Raw genomic sequence first — 16908 nt, forward strand, 5'->3', positions numbered from 1 at the left:
ATTTATTTTATCTGTGGATAATTAATTGCAAAGTTCATCCTTTTCCAACTGTTCTACAATTTTAACTCTAATATACTTCAAGTTTGCATCTGTGTACCTGTTGATTTTTGGGCTCTGTGTTTTTATTTATTGCCCTCTTTGTGATATTCATGCAGAAATACAATAATATTCTCCTCATTACTAGAGCTTCATAATACTTTTTTTCCAGTAAGGTAAGCCCTACTTCTGCAGGCATATTTTAGCTATTTAAAATTTTTTTACCATCTCATGTAACTTTTAGAATCACATTTTTTGATTCTCTAGAACATCTTTCTGGAATCTTCATTGGAATCATATAGAATATAGACATCAGTTTGGGAAGGATGAAATCCCTCGGACATTGAGTCTTCCAGTCTATGAATATGGTATATCTATCCATTTATTTATGAAGTCTTTCATGTTTTATTTCTTTCTGTTCATAAATAATCTATATCCCTTGCATTTAATTAAACTCTAGGCACTTTATATTTTTGATGCTCTTGTTTGTATCTTTTTAAAAATTACATTTTTCTGTTGCATTTGACTTTTTTATATAGAGCAGCAGTTTCCCTGAATTATCCTTTTAATGCTGACTTCTTATTTGTAGGCTCTTTTGGGCTTTTTGTGTGGGTAATGGTCATATCAATAGTTTAAAAAGAAAAGACAGTTTTGTTTCTTTCTTTACAGTCCTTGAACCTTTTCCTTACTTTTCTGTTGCGTTATTGCTCTGGTTAGGACTGCAGTACATGTTGAAAGTGGTTATTCTTGTTCTTTTCTGCTTTTAAAGGAATACCTTAACTTTTTACCATTGATTATGATGTCCAGTTTTGTAGACATCCTCTATCAGATTGGGAAATAACTCTTCTATTCTAGTGTGCTAAGAGTTAATCATGAATTTTATCAATGCTCTTCTGCCTAAGTTTGCTGATCATATAATTTTGTCCTTTAATATGTTAATATAATAAATGACATTATTTTTCTAGTGTTGAATCACCTGTGGATTTCCAGATTTAACCTTAGTGATGATGTATTAACTTTTTTTTTTTTTTAATGCTAGGTTTGCTTTGTCAATATTTACTTTGGGATTTTTGTATCTTTTTATTTGTGAGAGAGATCAACCTGTAATTTTCTTTTCTTGTGCTGTTCTTGTCTGGTTTGGTAATACATCATGCTAATGCCGTAACATTTCTAAACTCTGTAATAGTTTGAGGAAGACTATTTGTTCTCTGGGTGTTTGGTAGAACTTGGTAAAATCGGCTGGGTCTGATGGGTATTTTGTGTGTGTGAAGATTTTTAAAATTCAACTTTAAAAAATTGAGTTCTCTTTCTTCTGGATATAATTTTTCCCTTCATTTTTGTAATATAATTGTACGTTCTCTATCACAAGTTCTTCTCATATCCTTTCTTTGGTTTTATTCTACTTTTATAACTTTTTAACGTTAATTTCTTTAGCTTCCCCCCCCTTCTTTCCTCTCTCAGTGTACTAGTTTTAATAAGTTTGAATTTGTAATATTTTTTTATTATCCATTATGGTTTCTTTTTTGACCCCTGCATTAATTAAAATTATTTTCAATTTTTTAAAAAAGATTTTATTTATTTATTCGACAGAGATAGAGACAGCCAGTGAGAGAGGGAACACAAGCAGGGGGAGTGGGAGAGGAAGAAGCAGGCTCATAGCGGAGGAGCCTGATGTGGGGCTCGATCCCATAACGCCGGGATCATGCCCTGAGCCGAAGGCAGACGCTTAACTGCTGTGCCACCCAGGCGCCCCTATTTTCAAATTTTTAGGTATATAATTTTTTCTTGATTACTTTTAGTTATTTGATTTCTAATTTTATTGTGGCCAGAGAGTGCGGTCTTTCGTACCTAGTCTTTTGAAATTTTTGGTACTTGAATTTTGGCCTAGTATGATGATCAGTTTTTATAAAAATACTTTGGTCATACTTGAGAAGAATTTAAATTCTGTACTTAAAAAAAAAATTACCTAGTCTTACTTCATTTTTGTCTGTAACTTCTCAAATTACCACTGTGATTTTGGATTTGTCCCTAGGAGTTCTGAGTTTTTTAAAAATTGAGGTAAAATTGGCATCCAGTATTGTGTTTTTTCGGGTACACAACATAATGATTTGGTATTGGTATGTATTGCAAAATGATCAGCACACCAAGTGTAGCTAACATCTGCCACCGTACATAGTTAACAGAATTGTTTCCTTATGATGAGAACTTTGAAGAGCTACTCTGTCAGCGGCTCTCAGATAAGCAGTGCAGTATTATAACCATAGTCGCCATGCTGTACATTAATTATATCCCCATGACCTTTTAATTTTATAATTGGAAGTTTGTATCTTACGACTCTCTTTACCCCCCCCCCCCCCCAACTCCTAGTCTGGGGCAACCACCAATCTGTTCTATCTGTGAGCTTGGTTTTCTTTCAGAGTCTCCATATAAATGAGATCATACAGTATTTGCCTTTCTCTGTCTTATTTCACTAGCATAAGTGAAATGCCTTAGGGTTTATCCATGTTGTTACAAATGACAGGATTTTTTTTTTAATTGGCTGAATAAGATTCCGTGTGTGTCTGTGTGTCTGTGTACACACTACATTTTCTTCATTCATCTATTGATAGACACTTAGGTTGTTTCCGTATCTTGGCTATTGTTAATAATGCTGCAGTGAACATGGCGGGGGGTGGTGGTGTCTATCTTTTCAAGTTCGTATTTTTGTTTCTTCAGATAAATATCCAGAAGTACGATTGCTACATCATAGGGTAGTTCTATTTCTACTATTTTCCATAGTAGCTGCATCAACTTACATTGCTGTCAACAGCGCACAAGGATTTCCTTTTTCCCACAGTCTCACGAATACTTATCTCTTGTCTTTTTGATACTAGCCATACTGACAGGTATGAGGCGATATCTCATTGCTCTTTTGATTTGCATTTCCCTGATGATGAGTGATGTTGAGCATCTTTTCATGTGTCTGTTGGCCTCTGGTTGTCGTCTTTGGAAAAATGTCTATTGAGATCCTCTTCCCATTTTTTAATCAGATTGTTTTTTGCTGTTGGGTTGTGTGAGTTCTTCATATATTTTGGGTATTCACACCTTATCAGATGTATGATTTGCAAGTATTTTCTTCCAGTTCTCAATTTTTATCCTGTGTATTTTTAGGCTCTTATTTTAGGTGTATACAAGTTTATAGTTGTTTTTTTCCTGGTCAGTGAAACCTTCTATTATAAGGTAATGACATTCTATCTTTTGTAATGTTTTTTACCATAAAATTTGTTCTGCATGATTTTGATGTAATTAGATCAGCATTCTTTTGGTTGCTATTGGTTAGTTTATCTTTTTTCTTCCCCTCCCTCCCTCCCACTCACCCACCCTTCCTCCCTCCCTCCCTCCCTCCCTCTCTCTCTCTATCCTTCCTTCCTTCTTTCCTTCTTTCCTTCCTTCCTTGTTTTTTTGAGAGGGATGGGGGGCAGAGGGAGAAGGAGGATGCCAAGCAGGCTGTACACCCAGCACTGATTCTGACGCGGGGCTTGATCTCATGACCCTGAGATCGTGACCTGAGCTGAAATCAAGAGTTGGATGCTTAACTGACTGAACCACCCAGCCCCCCAAAATGTTGGGATTTTTTTTTTAAGTGGGCTCCATGCCCAGCATGGAGCCTAGTGAAGGGCTTGAGCTTAAAACCCTGAGATCAAGACCTGAGCTGAGATCAAGAGTCAGATGCTTAACCATCTGAGCACCCAGCTCCCCCTTTCCCTTTACTTTCTGTGCTTTTATATTTAAGGTATATCTCTTATCTAGGTATATAGCTGGATTTTGTTTTTTATTCAGTCTGACAACCTGTCTTTCCACAGGATAATTTAGTTATTTTAACCTATGATGATTGGTAATATCTCAATTATTTTTAACTATTTTATACTATTTGTCCTGTCTTTTTTATGCTGAATTTGGTATTCTTGTTTGTTTTTTCCAATCCTTATCTTGGATTGATTATTTGTTTCACTACATTTTCTTCTACCCCACTACTTTGGATTTTATCCAGTATTTTTTTTGTTCATTGTGCCCCCCCCCACCAGTTTATCAGCCTATTTAACTTGAAGCCTAAAACTAATTAGTATGTTAACCATCTTCTTGAGAAGTATGAGGGCATAGAACTTCTTGATTTCTTTCTCTTTTCTCCCAACCTTTATGCTACTTTTATCATGTATTTTAGTTGTTCCTTATTTTATTTCAACCACCAAAGACATTATTTTATACAGCCATTGTTCATTAGGTTTACCCCCATATTTGTCATTCGAATTTGCTCATCATTCCTTCTTGCAACACATATCTTCCATTTGGGGGTACATGCTTCTGCTTGAAGGACATCCTTCGGAATTTCCTTTAGTGAGGATCCATTCATTGGCAAATTAAGTATTTGGTTGTTGTGACATAAATGTCTTTTATTTATGCCTATTTATTGAAAGATATTTTTATTTGTTATGTGCTTCTTTTGTCCCAGCAGACTGTCTTCTGGCTTCCACTATTAAGATGTCAGCCCTTAGTCTAATTTGTATTGTTTTGTGGATTGTCTGAATTTTCCCTCTGCCTGACTTCAGTATCTTTATGCGCTGTTGTTTTTAGTATGATGTATTAGGGATGGATTTTTGTTTTTAAATCTGTCCAGCTTAAGACTCATTGGGCTTCTTCTTCTTCTTTTTTTAAATTTAAATTCAATTAACTAACATATAATGTATTATTTGTTTCGGGGGTACAGGTCTGTGATTCATCAGTCTTATATAATACCCAGTGCTCATTACAACACATTGGGCTTCTTGAATGTGTTAGAGTTTTTCATCAGTTCTGGAAAATTCTAAGCCATTATCTTTTTTTTCCCCCACGAAATCCTTTTCTATAGTTTCTTCATTATCTCCTGAAATTCCTGTTAGATGTAACATCTTACACTCTTGTCTTCCATGTCTCTTCATTGTTTTTTCTTTCCCAGTTGTTGCTTCTTAGGGCTTCATTATGGGCAATTTCTTCATTTCTGTTTTTCAGTTAGCATTTCTCTTTTCAGTTGTATCTAATCTGTCAGATATATCTTCAATTTCCATTATGTTTTTATTGCTTTAATTTCTGTTAGGCTAATTTTTAAATCTCATCATGTCAAAAAAATGACCTTGCTTTTAAAAAAAGTGCTCAGGGGTGCCTGGGTGGCTCAGAGGTTAAGCGTCTGCCTTTGGCTCAGGGCGTGATCCCAGAGTCTTGGGATCGAGTTCCGCATCGGGCTCCTCTGCTGGGAGCCTGCTTCTTCCTTTCCCACTCCCCTGCTTGTGTTCCCTCTCTCGCTGGCTGTCTCTCTCTCTGTTAAATAAATAAATAAAATCTTAAAAAAAAAAAGTGTTCAGCCGTCTTTTATTTATTAAGTCATGTTAAATTTATAATAATATGCCTGACAATTCTTTTAAGTATCAGTGGGTCTGATTCTGCTCAGTTGGTCAGATCTGGTCTGTCTTCTTTAGTTTCTTCGCTTGTGAAATAGCAGTAATACTGGTAATAAAAACCGCTAAATGATGTGATCATTGTATGATATGTGGCATATAGTAAATGGTCAGTAATGTGTAACCCATTATGATAATTTAAAAAAACGAAATATGTTTATATGACCATTATGAGATATATAGGAGTTACAAATTTTATTGAGGACTATAAAGGGCAACTTGAGTAAATAAAGAAATATACCACAGATGCATAGTAACACAGTATTAGTAATTTTAATGTGAACATCATTAATATATATAATTGTATGTGTTTTATACAATTTCAATAAAAATTCTAACTAAGTCTTTTCACGTTTGCAAAATTATTGTAAAGTTCATGTTAACAAATAAATGAGGAAAGTTTTATCTTTTGTTTTTGTTTGTTTTTAGTCTTTCTGTTACAATGGTTTTGTCCGGTACTAAGAACAAAATGTGATTTCTGGAAGCTTGTTTATTCCTTTCTGCGTACCCACTTAACAGGGATCCTAAAAGAAGGCCCTCTGAGCAAAGGAAAGAAAGGGAATGGTCGAAGAACTCAGTTCCATAGAAATGACTTCATAACTCCAAACATCTGTCGTTTGCTTATCTAGATAGCAGCCTGCAAAAGTACTTTGAATTCCAAGGTGGACATAGTCCTTGAAGCTTGTCTCTTGGAGGAATTTGATCCGTAGGTTGGCTGTGGTCCGACTTATTTGACTAGGAGTCTTGACCATCAATCTTAGTAGTACAGATAATTGTTTCCTTCAGACTTTAGTAGACATATCTATCTTTACCCAGTGTCTTTGCTGTCATCTCAGGCAGTAAACTTGAATTCACAGGCTATGTGTTGAGCATGTAGTGGGTACAGGCCATGGCTTAAGTGCTGAAAACTAAAAAGCAGTGAACCAAGCAAAGTCCCTTCTTGGTTCAGTAATAATTGTAGGTAATATTTACCGAACATGTATAGTTGTAATGTGCTTGATACATATTGAGTTATTTAATCTTCTCAGAAATTTATGTAGTAGATGGGATTCATATTCCTACCTCGCATATGAGTGGTTTATATACTTGCTCAGGATTGTAGTAAGACCTAGAAAGGATCCTAGGATCCCACCACTTGTAAAGGGTGACCCTAAGGCTCAAACCCAGGCAGAGCAATGCAGATCACGTTTTGTTTTAGAATTGTACACAAAGTTGTAGTTTTGCTAGTGCCTCTTGACTGCGGAATATAAAGATTGGCTGAGGGGCTGAACACGGTGCTGTTCTGAGTTAAGGATTAGTCTGTAAATGCGCTACCATACTCTTCCTGCCAGACATTGGTGCAGACTGTACCTATAACATATAAAAGTGCTTTTCCTGTGTTATAAAAGTAGGTCATTGTGATGGAGGTCTATGGGGTAGCTTCGTATGTTTAGCTTCTCTTATGATTTTGCTTTTAAATGGATCAGAATTAAAATATAAAAGGATTTCTCTAATGATTATGTTATTTAGTTCTCAGTCAAAATAAATCTGATTGGATTTGTTAGAACCCTTGGGTCCATTAGACCCTAGTAGATTAGAAGATTACCCCATAGAATTGCTCCGTAGCGGGCTTTATCTCTGGCGATTAATTACGGGGAGGGGTGACTGCATCAGATGCCTGATTCTTCCTTTCTGGGTCTCCTAGCAACAGCTCGAGGAAGAAGCAGCTAAACCTCCTGAGCCTGAGAAGCCCGTATCCCCTCCTCCTGTGGAGCAGAAACACCGCAGTATTGTCCAAATTATTTATGATGAGAATCGGGTAAGCTCATGCCATTTCTTACAGCACAGGCCTTTGAAAGCACTTGGCTATGCCTTTTTTAATTACCGATGTGTTCTGTGGTAATGTTAATTGTATTAAGACCTGATTTCTGTCATAATTTTTAATGGTTTTAAACTTTGACTATGCTTGATAGGTTTTTTTTCCTTTGAGATTGAAGAAAAGTGGGAGGTGTATCTTAAATTAATATTTTATATATTATATTGCATAAATATTATTTAATGAGAATATAATTTTATCAACTGAATTTCTCTCCTATCATATAAAATTGTCAAGCAAGTTTGTAGCACATAATACGAAACAAGCCATTCTGTAGTTTTTCACTTTCTAAAGGACGTTTGATGTCAAATACTAATACCATCCTATGAGAGATGGGTCATCGGATGTGGAAATGACTTGCATTGTTAGTTTTAGAATTGATAGCTGGGCCTTAGTTTGAATCTTAGTTAATAAAGTGTGAGGCCATTGACCTTTAGGTAGGCTTTGCCTTTTTAGCTTTATTAAAACAATTTCGTCTTTCATACTTGTAATTAAAAGTATGCATTGATTTAGGAAAGCCGGGCCTCAAGTCATGAATAATTTTGTGATGGCAAAGTTAGTTTTTGGCTGGAATCCAGCCCAGGAACTAGCAGTTGAAGGGAAGTGGATTTCATCTTAATATAAAGAAAACTTTCCAACAGAGCGGCTTACCATTGGGCTTCTAGAAGTTCCCAGTGTAAAAAAGAATATGCTTTAAGTACTATGGGAGAGAAGAGGTCTGTTAGCTAAAGATGATCGTAAGGGAGAGGTTGAGATTGTTGTTTTCCCTGGTTTTCTGTGTAGTGAGTGGAGTCATCAGAATCAGTACATCTCATACAGGCAGGCTATACTTTATAATAACCCAGCTCCTAAAGGAGATTGGCCTTAAGAGAAGCAACTGTGAATTAATTATTACATATACACTTACAGGAATGATCTTAGACCAGATATACACGTATGTGTGTATATAGATAGGTAACTGAAAGTCATCAGATATGTAATAGGATAGTGGTAAGTGTCACAGGTAGGTAAAAATATGGGCAATTAATGTTATTTTTGTGGCTGGGTTCAAAATTAGTCCAATTTATTGAATGGACAGAGCAATCTCCTTGGGGATCTGTTTGAAGATCTCTCCAGTGAGAATGAACTATACGTAAAGCAAATGGCAAGGATAGCCTTGTGGCTTTCCTGGAGGGGCAGTGACTCTGGTCAAGCCGGAGTGTGGCCAAGGTTGACAGGTGCTCCCTTGTTTCAGGAAAGCCAGGAACATGGCGTTTTCTGTGGAATCTCCTGCTTTTAAAAAAGTGCTCTGTAGAACAATAAAATACTTTCATGGGCTGATGGACTTCATGGCCAGTTCAGGACCTCAGAGATAAAGTAAATAGGGATAAGAGCTAACAGTGGAGAAGAGTCTTATAAAGTAAAATTTTGACTTCTTAGTGTGAGGCAGTTTTCAAAGAAATTGAATTCGGTGATATTTATTACTTGATTGAATTTCTTTTTTTTTTTTCCCCCATTTTTTAAAAAAAGATTTATTTATTTATTCGACAGAGATAGAGAGAGGCAGCGAGAGAGGGAACACAAGCAGGGGGAGTGGGAGAGGAAGAAGCAGGCTCATAGCGGAAGAGCCTGATGTGGGGCTCGATCCCATAACGCCGGGATCATGCCCTGAGTTGAAGGCAAACGCTTAACCGCTGTGCCACCCAGGCGCCCCTACTTGACTGAATTTCTTAATTAGCCTTGTCATTACTTGTGAATTCTGTGATTAACTAGGATGTGAGGACTGGAAACTGTTGAACAAGATCTGATGGAGAGTTTAATTTGTGTTCAATTTTTATAGATCTGAGTTTTCTTTTTAAAAAAAATTTTTTTTAATTTTTATTTATTTATTTGACAGAGAGAGAGCATAAGCAAGGGGAGTGGCAGAGAGAGAGGGAGAAGCAGGCTCACCAAGCAGGGAGCCCCATGTGGGGGCTCAATTCCAGGACCCTAGGATCATGACCTGAGTCGAAGGCAGACGTTTAACGACTGAGCCACCCAGGCACCCCTAGATCTACGTTTTCGTTAATTAGCGTAGTAAATGTTTCTTGGGGCCCAGCAAGAAAACTAAACACTTCTCTGAGACCTCTTCTTTCCACTTTGGTATATATATATTGAGTTTTGTGGTGTACTCTGTGAAGAATAGAAGAACAACTGAACTTGAAATCTATCTTAGTATTAGACGTACAACGAGGACTATTTTTAGCTCACAGTAGCTGTAGAAATCACCTTTTTACACATCTCCTCCTTTTGATTGCCCTGCTCCGAGTCGTCTGCAGTGTTGTAGAGCTGAAACAGAGGTTCCTGGTGGGGAGGCCGTGAGAGCACAGCTGGGCCTGGGGCTCAGGCTGTCTGTCTCACTGCTGCTCACCCCGCTGCCTTCTGTAAGGCCTCCATGGCCTTCTTAGCTTTCTTTAATGAATGACCTTATCTGTTTCGACACTAGAGGAAAGGAGAGATGGGTGAGGGCAAGAGGATATTTCTCTCTTGTTCCTTGTTTGGCAGCAGTCTATACGGTTGGGAGTTAAGCCAAATGTGGCTTATGAGATAGGGGCCATTATCTTGTATTAGGCATCTTTCGTTTCTTTAGAAAGTTAGTGGGAGGAAGAAAGCTACCCAAAAGTGACTGTTAATTTTAAAGTTGGCTTCCTGAGAGAAAAATTGTCTTGCATCATATTTAAACTTTAGACTGAGATTCACTTAGTCTCTAACCAGACTCTTCTGGACTATTTTTAACTGTTCAATTTGCTGTTACCCTTCCCCGTTGTCAGTTCCAAAAATATTTATAAGTGCTCTAATTTCCAAATTCTAATACATATAGAAAAGGGGGTGCATGGAGTGTGGTCTTCAAAGATATCTTGTTTATTTTTTGATTGTGTGATTTGAAAGTTAAAGTGACAGCAGAAGAAAGAAAGCATTGACAGGAGAAAGTATAGTTAGTGCCAGCAAGCTCTAGTCACCTAGGCCAGTGTCCTGGGCAATCTGTTTCCCTCTCTTTGCCACGCTGTAGAGTTAATCAGTGAAGAGCATCGGTCCTGCCTGCTAAATAGTGGTCTCGTCAGTTGCTTCTCTCTTCCTCATTTGGCAATAGCTTGCGCGAGCCCTCATCACGCACATAGATAGTGAGTGTCCTTCCTTCAGTCTTTTTTCTTTCTAACTGGTTCTTCCTATCTGAGTCCCCTTACATGATTCTCCAAATAAAACCTTTTGATTATTTCCCACTTTTTGCAGAACAGGCTAAACTTTTTATCAGTGCTTACAGGCCTGCCTGAAGGCTGTCCTCCCAGAATAGTTTGAATGTTCCCCTGAAGTTGCTCCTACCTTTATCCCTGGATGTTCCCCTGCCTTCAGGCGTGCCGTTGTCTTGTCTTTCTTGTCTGTTGAGTGTGCTCAGACTTCAACCTTGCTCAAGTTTCATTTCCCCCTATGAAGCTTTTCAAGACCCCTTTTCCTCCTACTTATCATTGTTTCTTTAGTGTCTACTGAGTGCCTGGCATATAGAACGTATCAGCATGTTTGAGGAATTAAGTACTTATGTCTATAGACTTAGGATACGAATTAGAATATGGAAATGTGAGGGTTTTAAATTAAATTTTTTTTCTGCCAAACTTGATAAGTTAATGTGTTCTTAGCAGTTAAGCCAACATGAAGTCAAATATTTAATAAAAGTTTGCATAACTTTAATCTTAGGGTCTGCAAGCATCTTAAATACCAGCTTTTAAAATTAGCTCTGAAAAGTCAAGTGCCTTTACGTGTTAGGATACTAGTAAGTATTTGCCGTAACATAATTTTACTCCCTTGTCTCTCAGTGTTATTTGTGGACAGTTCCACTTAGCCTGCCTGTTCTTGGTATAGACTCTAACACGGAGTGCCTCGAGAAAGCAAATTTAAGGGGTGCCTGGCTGGCTCAGTCAGTGGAGCGTGTGGGTCTTGATCTTGGGGTTGTGTGTAGACATTACTAAAAATAAACAAACTAAAAAAAATGGAAAGCAAATTTAAAAAAGTGGTGAGGTTGGGTCTGGAGAAAGTTAGTTGCAGGTGCTAGATATTTCCAAATTTATTTATGGTAATGTTATTTATGTGTTATTTAATATGTGTCTGTGGCTAATAAATTTGAATTTTATGATGGTTACGTTTTGACTTCTTGAGTTGTTTGTTCTCAGCTGGAGAGTTTTTTGATTGTTGTAACTTGGAGGAGAGATGGAGTGCTACTGGCATCTAGTGGGATACTGCTAATATCCTACAATGCGTAGGACAGTCCCTAGAACACGTTTATCTGGCCCACAGTGGTAATCGTGCCAAGGTTGACAAATCTTGCCTTTAAACTGTCTATAGAAATAAGATCTGCCATGCAAATTTAATGGATTTTTATGGTTTTTTATTGACTTTTTTGCTATATTTATTTCTCATCTTAGTAACCTTTTTAGTTTCTTGGAGTGTGGAAAGTGCTTTAGAGTATTTTGTGCTTCTTAACCCTTCCTAGTTCTTTTCATGTAATATATGCTAAATAAATATTTGACGGATTGATTTTGATTGATGAGCAAGAAGAAAGGAGAATATTTATTTTAAGGGAACATCTTTCTTTACACTCGGGGAATACTGATTAATACCCATTCCCATTTGTGTGTCGCATCAGAAGCCCTGGAGAGCTTCCCAGCAGCAAATGCATTGAGGTGGGCGTCTGTGTGGCAGACAGGGAGCCATTGTTACTAAGGGAATGTTTTGGTAGGAAGAGGGACTTGAGAACCACTGACACATTTGGGGGTCCTGTAATTCCAGTTTAAACATCTTTAGCTTCGAATTTGTTATATTCCGTCTATTAAAGGATAATTTCTGTTAGCACATTGGTCTAGATTAATTTACTTTTGAAAACGGACTGTAAAAAATATTTAATTCATCATTTATTGACTATTGAACACTTGAGAAATTCAGACTAGTTGCTTCCTCTTCAGTTATTAGAAAGGTTTTCTTGTAGCTAGAACATAAGATCATTAGAAGCTTTTCTTCCAGGAGATCAGTTTGGCTACAACAGTGAAGACTGGCAACTTTATGGTATTTTATGTTTTTAAATTTTTATTAAAGACATTAGGAGTTGAAGTGTTGAGAGGTTCATTTCTAATAGGGAATCTGTGTCCCTCTCCCTAGAGTCTTGAGATCTGTTTGCTGTTCACAGTTCTTTAGGTATTACTTTCCGTACAAATGTGAAGCTTTCACTTAATTTGGTGAGGAAGCTATGAAAACAAAAGAGAGTATTTCAACTTGCCATATAAAAAGAGTATTTGAAAATAAGGAAAGTTCAACTATGTAGTAGTTTTTAGGTAAATATTATTAATTGATAGTGATTTTGCACTTCGGTACTATGATTTTTAATTATAAAATATAATAATGTCTTTGTAGAAAAAAGCAGAAGAAGCTCATAAAATATTTGAAGGTCTTGGCCCCAAAGTTGAACTGGTAAGTAAGAAATTCCTTCTTTTTATGTCTAGTGTTTTTTTTGTAGTCATTTTTCTTGGGATAAGGTGGACTACAGTCTGTCTGCTTTGGGATGGGATCTGGGTAGTACGTTTGTGGTAAACTTTAAAATAGTGGTGCACAAACTTGGTTACTTTGCCGAAGTCTTGTCCTGAGCAGGCCATTTAATCACATGAGGTAGAAGCGGGAAGAAGTAAGAACAGAAATAGAGCTCTTGAGACTATATGTTCTTCGTTTGCCTTTGAAATTAAAAATCTGTGAATAAATGTATTTCTTACGGGATATGGTGAATTTATAAACATTTTTATGGGAGTGGCATTAATAAGAGTGGGGTAAAGAGAATTACTCAGGGAACCTGCAGGTCTGGAGATTTTGGTAGGGCAGGTATTGTGAAGATCCATGAGTACTAGGCTACATTAAAATATAAACCGTTTCTTCGTATTTTCATAGACGTGTGTACAACATTGTATATGTAAACATTTGATTTATTTTATAGCCACTGTATAACCAGCCATCAGATACCAAGGTGTATCATGAGAACATCAAGACGTAAGTATTTATCATCTTTGGAGTTCTTCAGTTAAAGACCATATATTCTATTAAAGAGATCGTTTTTATGTTATCTGCTGACATTATTATAATATAGTGTAGGTGTGTTTTAGATTTGTGTAATTTGCTGTCGTTTTACTATATGTTATCTTCCTCTGGCTTCTTGGGGGTTGGGGTAACAGCTTTGAGTTTCCGAGGCCAAAAAAAATGAAATAAATTATTGCATAAAACTAGCTGGTTTTATGATCTGCTAGTAAAAAAGGTGAATACTTAACATTGAAATGGCTTACCTTGAGGCTTGAATTTTTTGCCTCCTGTTTTGTCTTTTTTTCAGTGGAGTACCTGCAAGGCGCATGATGAAGTAAGATAATGAAGCTTTTTCATTTAAGACTAGTGATGACACCGTCCCCCACCAAGCCACATCTGCCATTGCAAAGTAGAAGTGCCACGGATCATTTTATCATTATTCAAAATCCTATTCTAGGGAAATCCCTTCCATGACTCTTGCTAATGACGGTATTTGTAGACCCTTCTGCCATTTAATGTCCTGGTGCCTTGGAAGCGCTCGGTCACCTCACGTGGGTGAGGAGACTTCTCCAGAATGTAGTTTGCTTAGCCTTGCTCATCCTAGATACCAGGCCTTTATGGATGCAGATTTTGGAATAAGAAAATAAGTGAAAAGAAAATCTGATTTCTTGATCTGATGGAAGTAAGAGAGGAAGCTAGATAGGTATCTTTTTTTTTTTTTAATTATCATACTTTAAGAGGATTTAGGTGAATTATTCTTAGTTTGTAACAAAAATGTGATATTTCTACTTTATGTCTTAAGAATAATCAGAACATTTTAATTATTTACTAGTATAGTTACTAATGAGCACATTGCTATTTATACATATTATATATATTTTTTCTTTTAAAAAATTTCTTACTGAGAGTATGTGCAATAGTTGACTACTTTGCAGAATTGGTGGCAAATATAATTTGCATGGTAGTATGCATGAACAAAATTGAAATTTGAATAATTTTAACTTTTGTTAAATAAGTGGTTTATAGTAAAAGTCATATACTTAGAATTTTTCTGTGAGATGCTACTATGGTCTTGACAACCCTTAGAAGTAGGCTTAGGCAAAACTCATAAAATATACCTTGTTCTGGAACTGTTTAGCTGTTTTAGCATTTTTTAAAACGAGCATAGCAGATAAAATCTAGTTGGCTACTTTTAATGATTTTTTTTTCCCCCCACAAAGCTTCAGTTATGTTTGTGTTCTGTCTTTTTCCCCTCATATTAGCTAGAGAGCAGCTCTGTCTGATTTATTTCATGCTGTCTACATTGCCCGACTGCAGTGCTTAGCGCACTGTCCTGGGATGGGTTACCGACTGGCTGACTTCTTAAATCCTAGGAAACATTTTAAATTATATTTATTGATTATCATTTGCTTTTGAGTAGCACATAATTAAAATTAGAGCAAACTGAATATATGGTAACGCTTTCACTGTACGTCACCTTGTGAAATAACCATTTACTCAGCTGCATGCGTCCATATGAATCGTGTAGTAGTTCTTTTCTCATCACCGTCATTTGCTTTGTATGAAATAGCAAATATACCTTTTAATAATTCTTTTCATGTCTTGGCTACTTTTCCATATAGCCAGCTCCTGACTGTCCACGCTAATTTGAGTGGAGCCAGTGTCACTGTTAGTCCTGAGTGGCAGATAATCCAAAAAATTACTTCTACTTGCCTTGGCTTTGTATTTATATTTGAATAATCAGCTTGAAATCCTTTCTGGAAGTAGGTGGGGTATAAATATTTATATTTGAACCTGCATGTCATTGTTTTTTGAAGGTCACAATGCTTCAGATTTAAAAAGTGTAATTGTTTAATTAAGATATGAGAAGTCTTCCTGTCTTGTCACATTGCCCTCCATGACTTCTTAGAGTGGTTTGTGTCATTTCTGTGACTGAAGGAAATCTTCTGTGTAAAGCAGAAGTCCTCTCTCTCTGTTGGTATACATTCTCATAGAAGGGAGGTCAGCACCGTACCTGGGGTAGGGAGGTAACTTTAAAAGCTTTTCCTTCGCTTTTACCTCCCCTCCTCCAAGAGTGCACAGCGATGTTTATATCACCAGAATTCTTAAGAAGAATCAGTGACTGTGTAATTATAACTTGAAAATATTTGCCTTATACTTGGATGTAATAATTGAAAATGAACTGTTTGTATAAAATCTTGCTGTAGAGTGGGAGGAATTTTAGTTCTAATTATTGCAAAAGTCTTATTTTGCAGGGTGAAAAAATTAGGATTAACTTTGATTACATCAGATATTCCTAAGTGATCTTTGCTTGTTTTTCAGTGTCTCTGAAAAAAAAAAAAAAAAGTGAATGCATTATTAAATTGTGCTTTTTCTTAATGTCATACAACCATATTTTTCTCTTCTAGAAACCAGGTGATGAGGAAAAAACTCATTTTATTTTTTAAAAGAAGAAATCATGCAAGAAAACAAAGGGTGAGGTCCTATCCTTTAACTGAAATTTGTACAACTTTCCCATTCATGCTCATTTAGGCATTCGCTTTCCCTTTCTTAGTGAGAGTGATTCTTGATTATATTTGAGAAAAGGTTGCCGATTTAGAAAGTAACTATAGAGATGACTTAAATATAAATCTACTTCTAGCAGCAGTTGCCATTTAATATCATTATCAAATTAATTTCTTTGGTCATCTGTGTAGAACATTTTCATCTAGCCAAAATAAAGAAAATGGTGAGTAGTTAAAAAAAGAATATGAAAGAGAAATAGGATGTTCAACATTTAGTCTCTTAAACCCTCAGACCAATGTGGGTAAGTTACAGTCATGCTGAGTAGACATTACTGTTCTTTCTTATTAGGAACCGGGTCAGCTAAAGTTCAGCTTTTTGAAATTCAGATACTTTTTCATATTTATTATATGACTTGCAGTCCAGAAGTTTTGTGGTTCTAATGTTCATGGAAATGAAGTTACAGAAAATATAATGCCAATATACTTCTTTTCACAATATGTTCATACTAAATTCAGACAGACTGTTGATTCCTTTAAATTCAGTTGCTTACCAAATAAATGATGTTCTTTAATTCGCATCAAAAAGGAGCCGTGTGCCTTGTATTTAGTGATGTGATAGTTGAATGAATTGTAAAGCTCAAGAGTCAGTGGCTTTTACTTAATACGTAATTTCTAATGTAATTTGCCAGTCTGGTCCTTCAGATAACTATCTTTAAATTACTGTTTTTTGTTTTTGTTTTTTCCAAAAAAACATACAAATATTAAGTAAGAAACTACTAAAGCACTTTTTTTTCTGTCCAGTAATTTGTTATAATTGCGGTAATTTAATGTCTAGTGATGCAAACATAGAAGCATAGACTTCGTTTTCATGCTTCACAGAGTCTTTAGTTACAACGTTTATGTGTTCAGTGATTTGTTTAATAAATATTTATTGGCTGTTTACTCTGTCCATGTATTATTCTACAAAGGTGAGCAAGAT

The 16908-nt window shown here is 36.2% G+C and overlaps 1 protein-coding gene across 21 annotated transcripts in view; it reads left to right on the forward strand.

Moving 5' to 3' along the window:
* NCOR1 (nuclear receptor corepressor 1) overlaps positions 1 to 16908 on the forward strand; it is a 148335-nt gene that overhangs the window by 48917 nt on the left and 82510 nt on the right. For 13 of the 21 annotated variants that reach the window (XM_045778291.2, XM_045778290.2, XM_045778304.2 and 10 more), the window contains exons 6-10: positions 7189 to 7302; positions 12775 to 12831; positions 13346 to 13398; positions 13733 to 13759; positions 15834 to 15900. In XM_045778291.2, the coding sequence (XP_045634247.2) occupies positions 7189 to 7302; positions 12775 to 12831; positions 13346 to 13398; positions 13733 to 13759; positions 15834 to 15900 (318 nt within the window). The remainder of the gene's footprint in view (positions 1 to 7188; positions 7303 to 12774; positions 12832 to 13345; positions 13399 to 13732; positions 13760 to 15833; positions 15901 to 16908) is intronic. The other 8 variants (XM_045778297.2, XM_087867658.1, XM_087867660.1 and 5 more) reach the window with 1 other exon arrangement.

Source organism: Ursus americanus, chromosome 14 (assembly GCF_024610735.1).
Source record: "Ursus americanus isolate L20-20 chromosome 14, mUrsAme1.1.p, whole genome shotgun sequence".
Taxonomy (NCBI): domain Eukaryota; kingdom Metazoa; phylum Chordata; class Mammalia; order Carnivora; family Ursidae; genus Ursus; species Ursus americanus.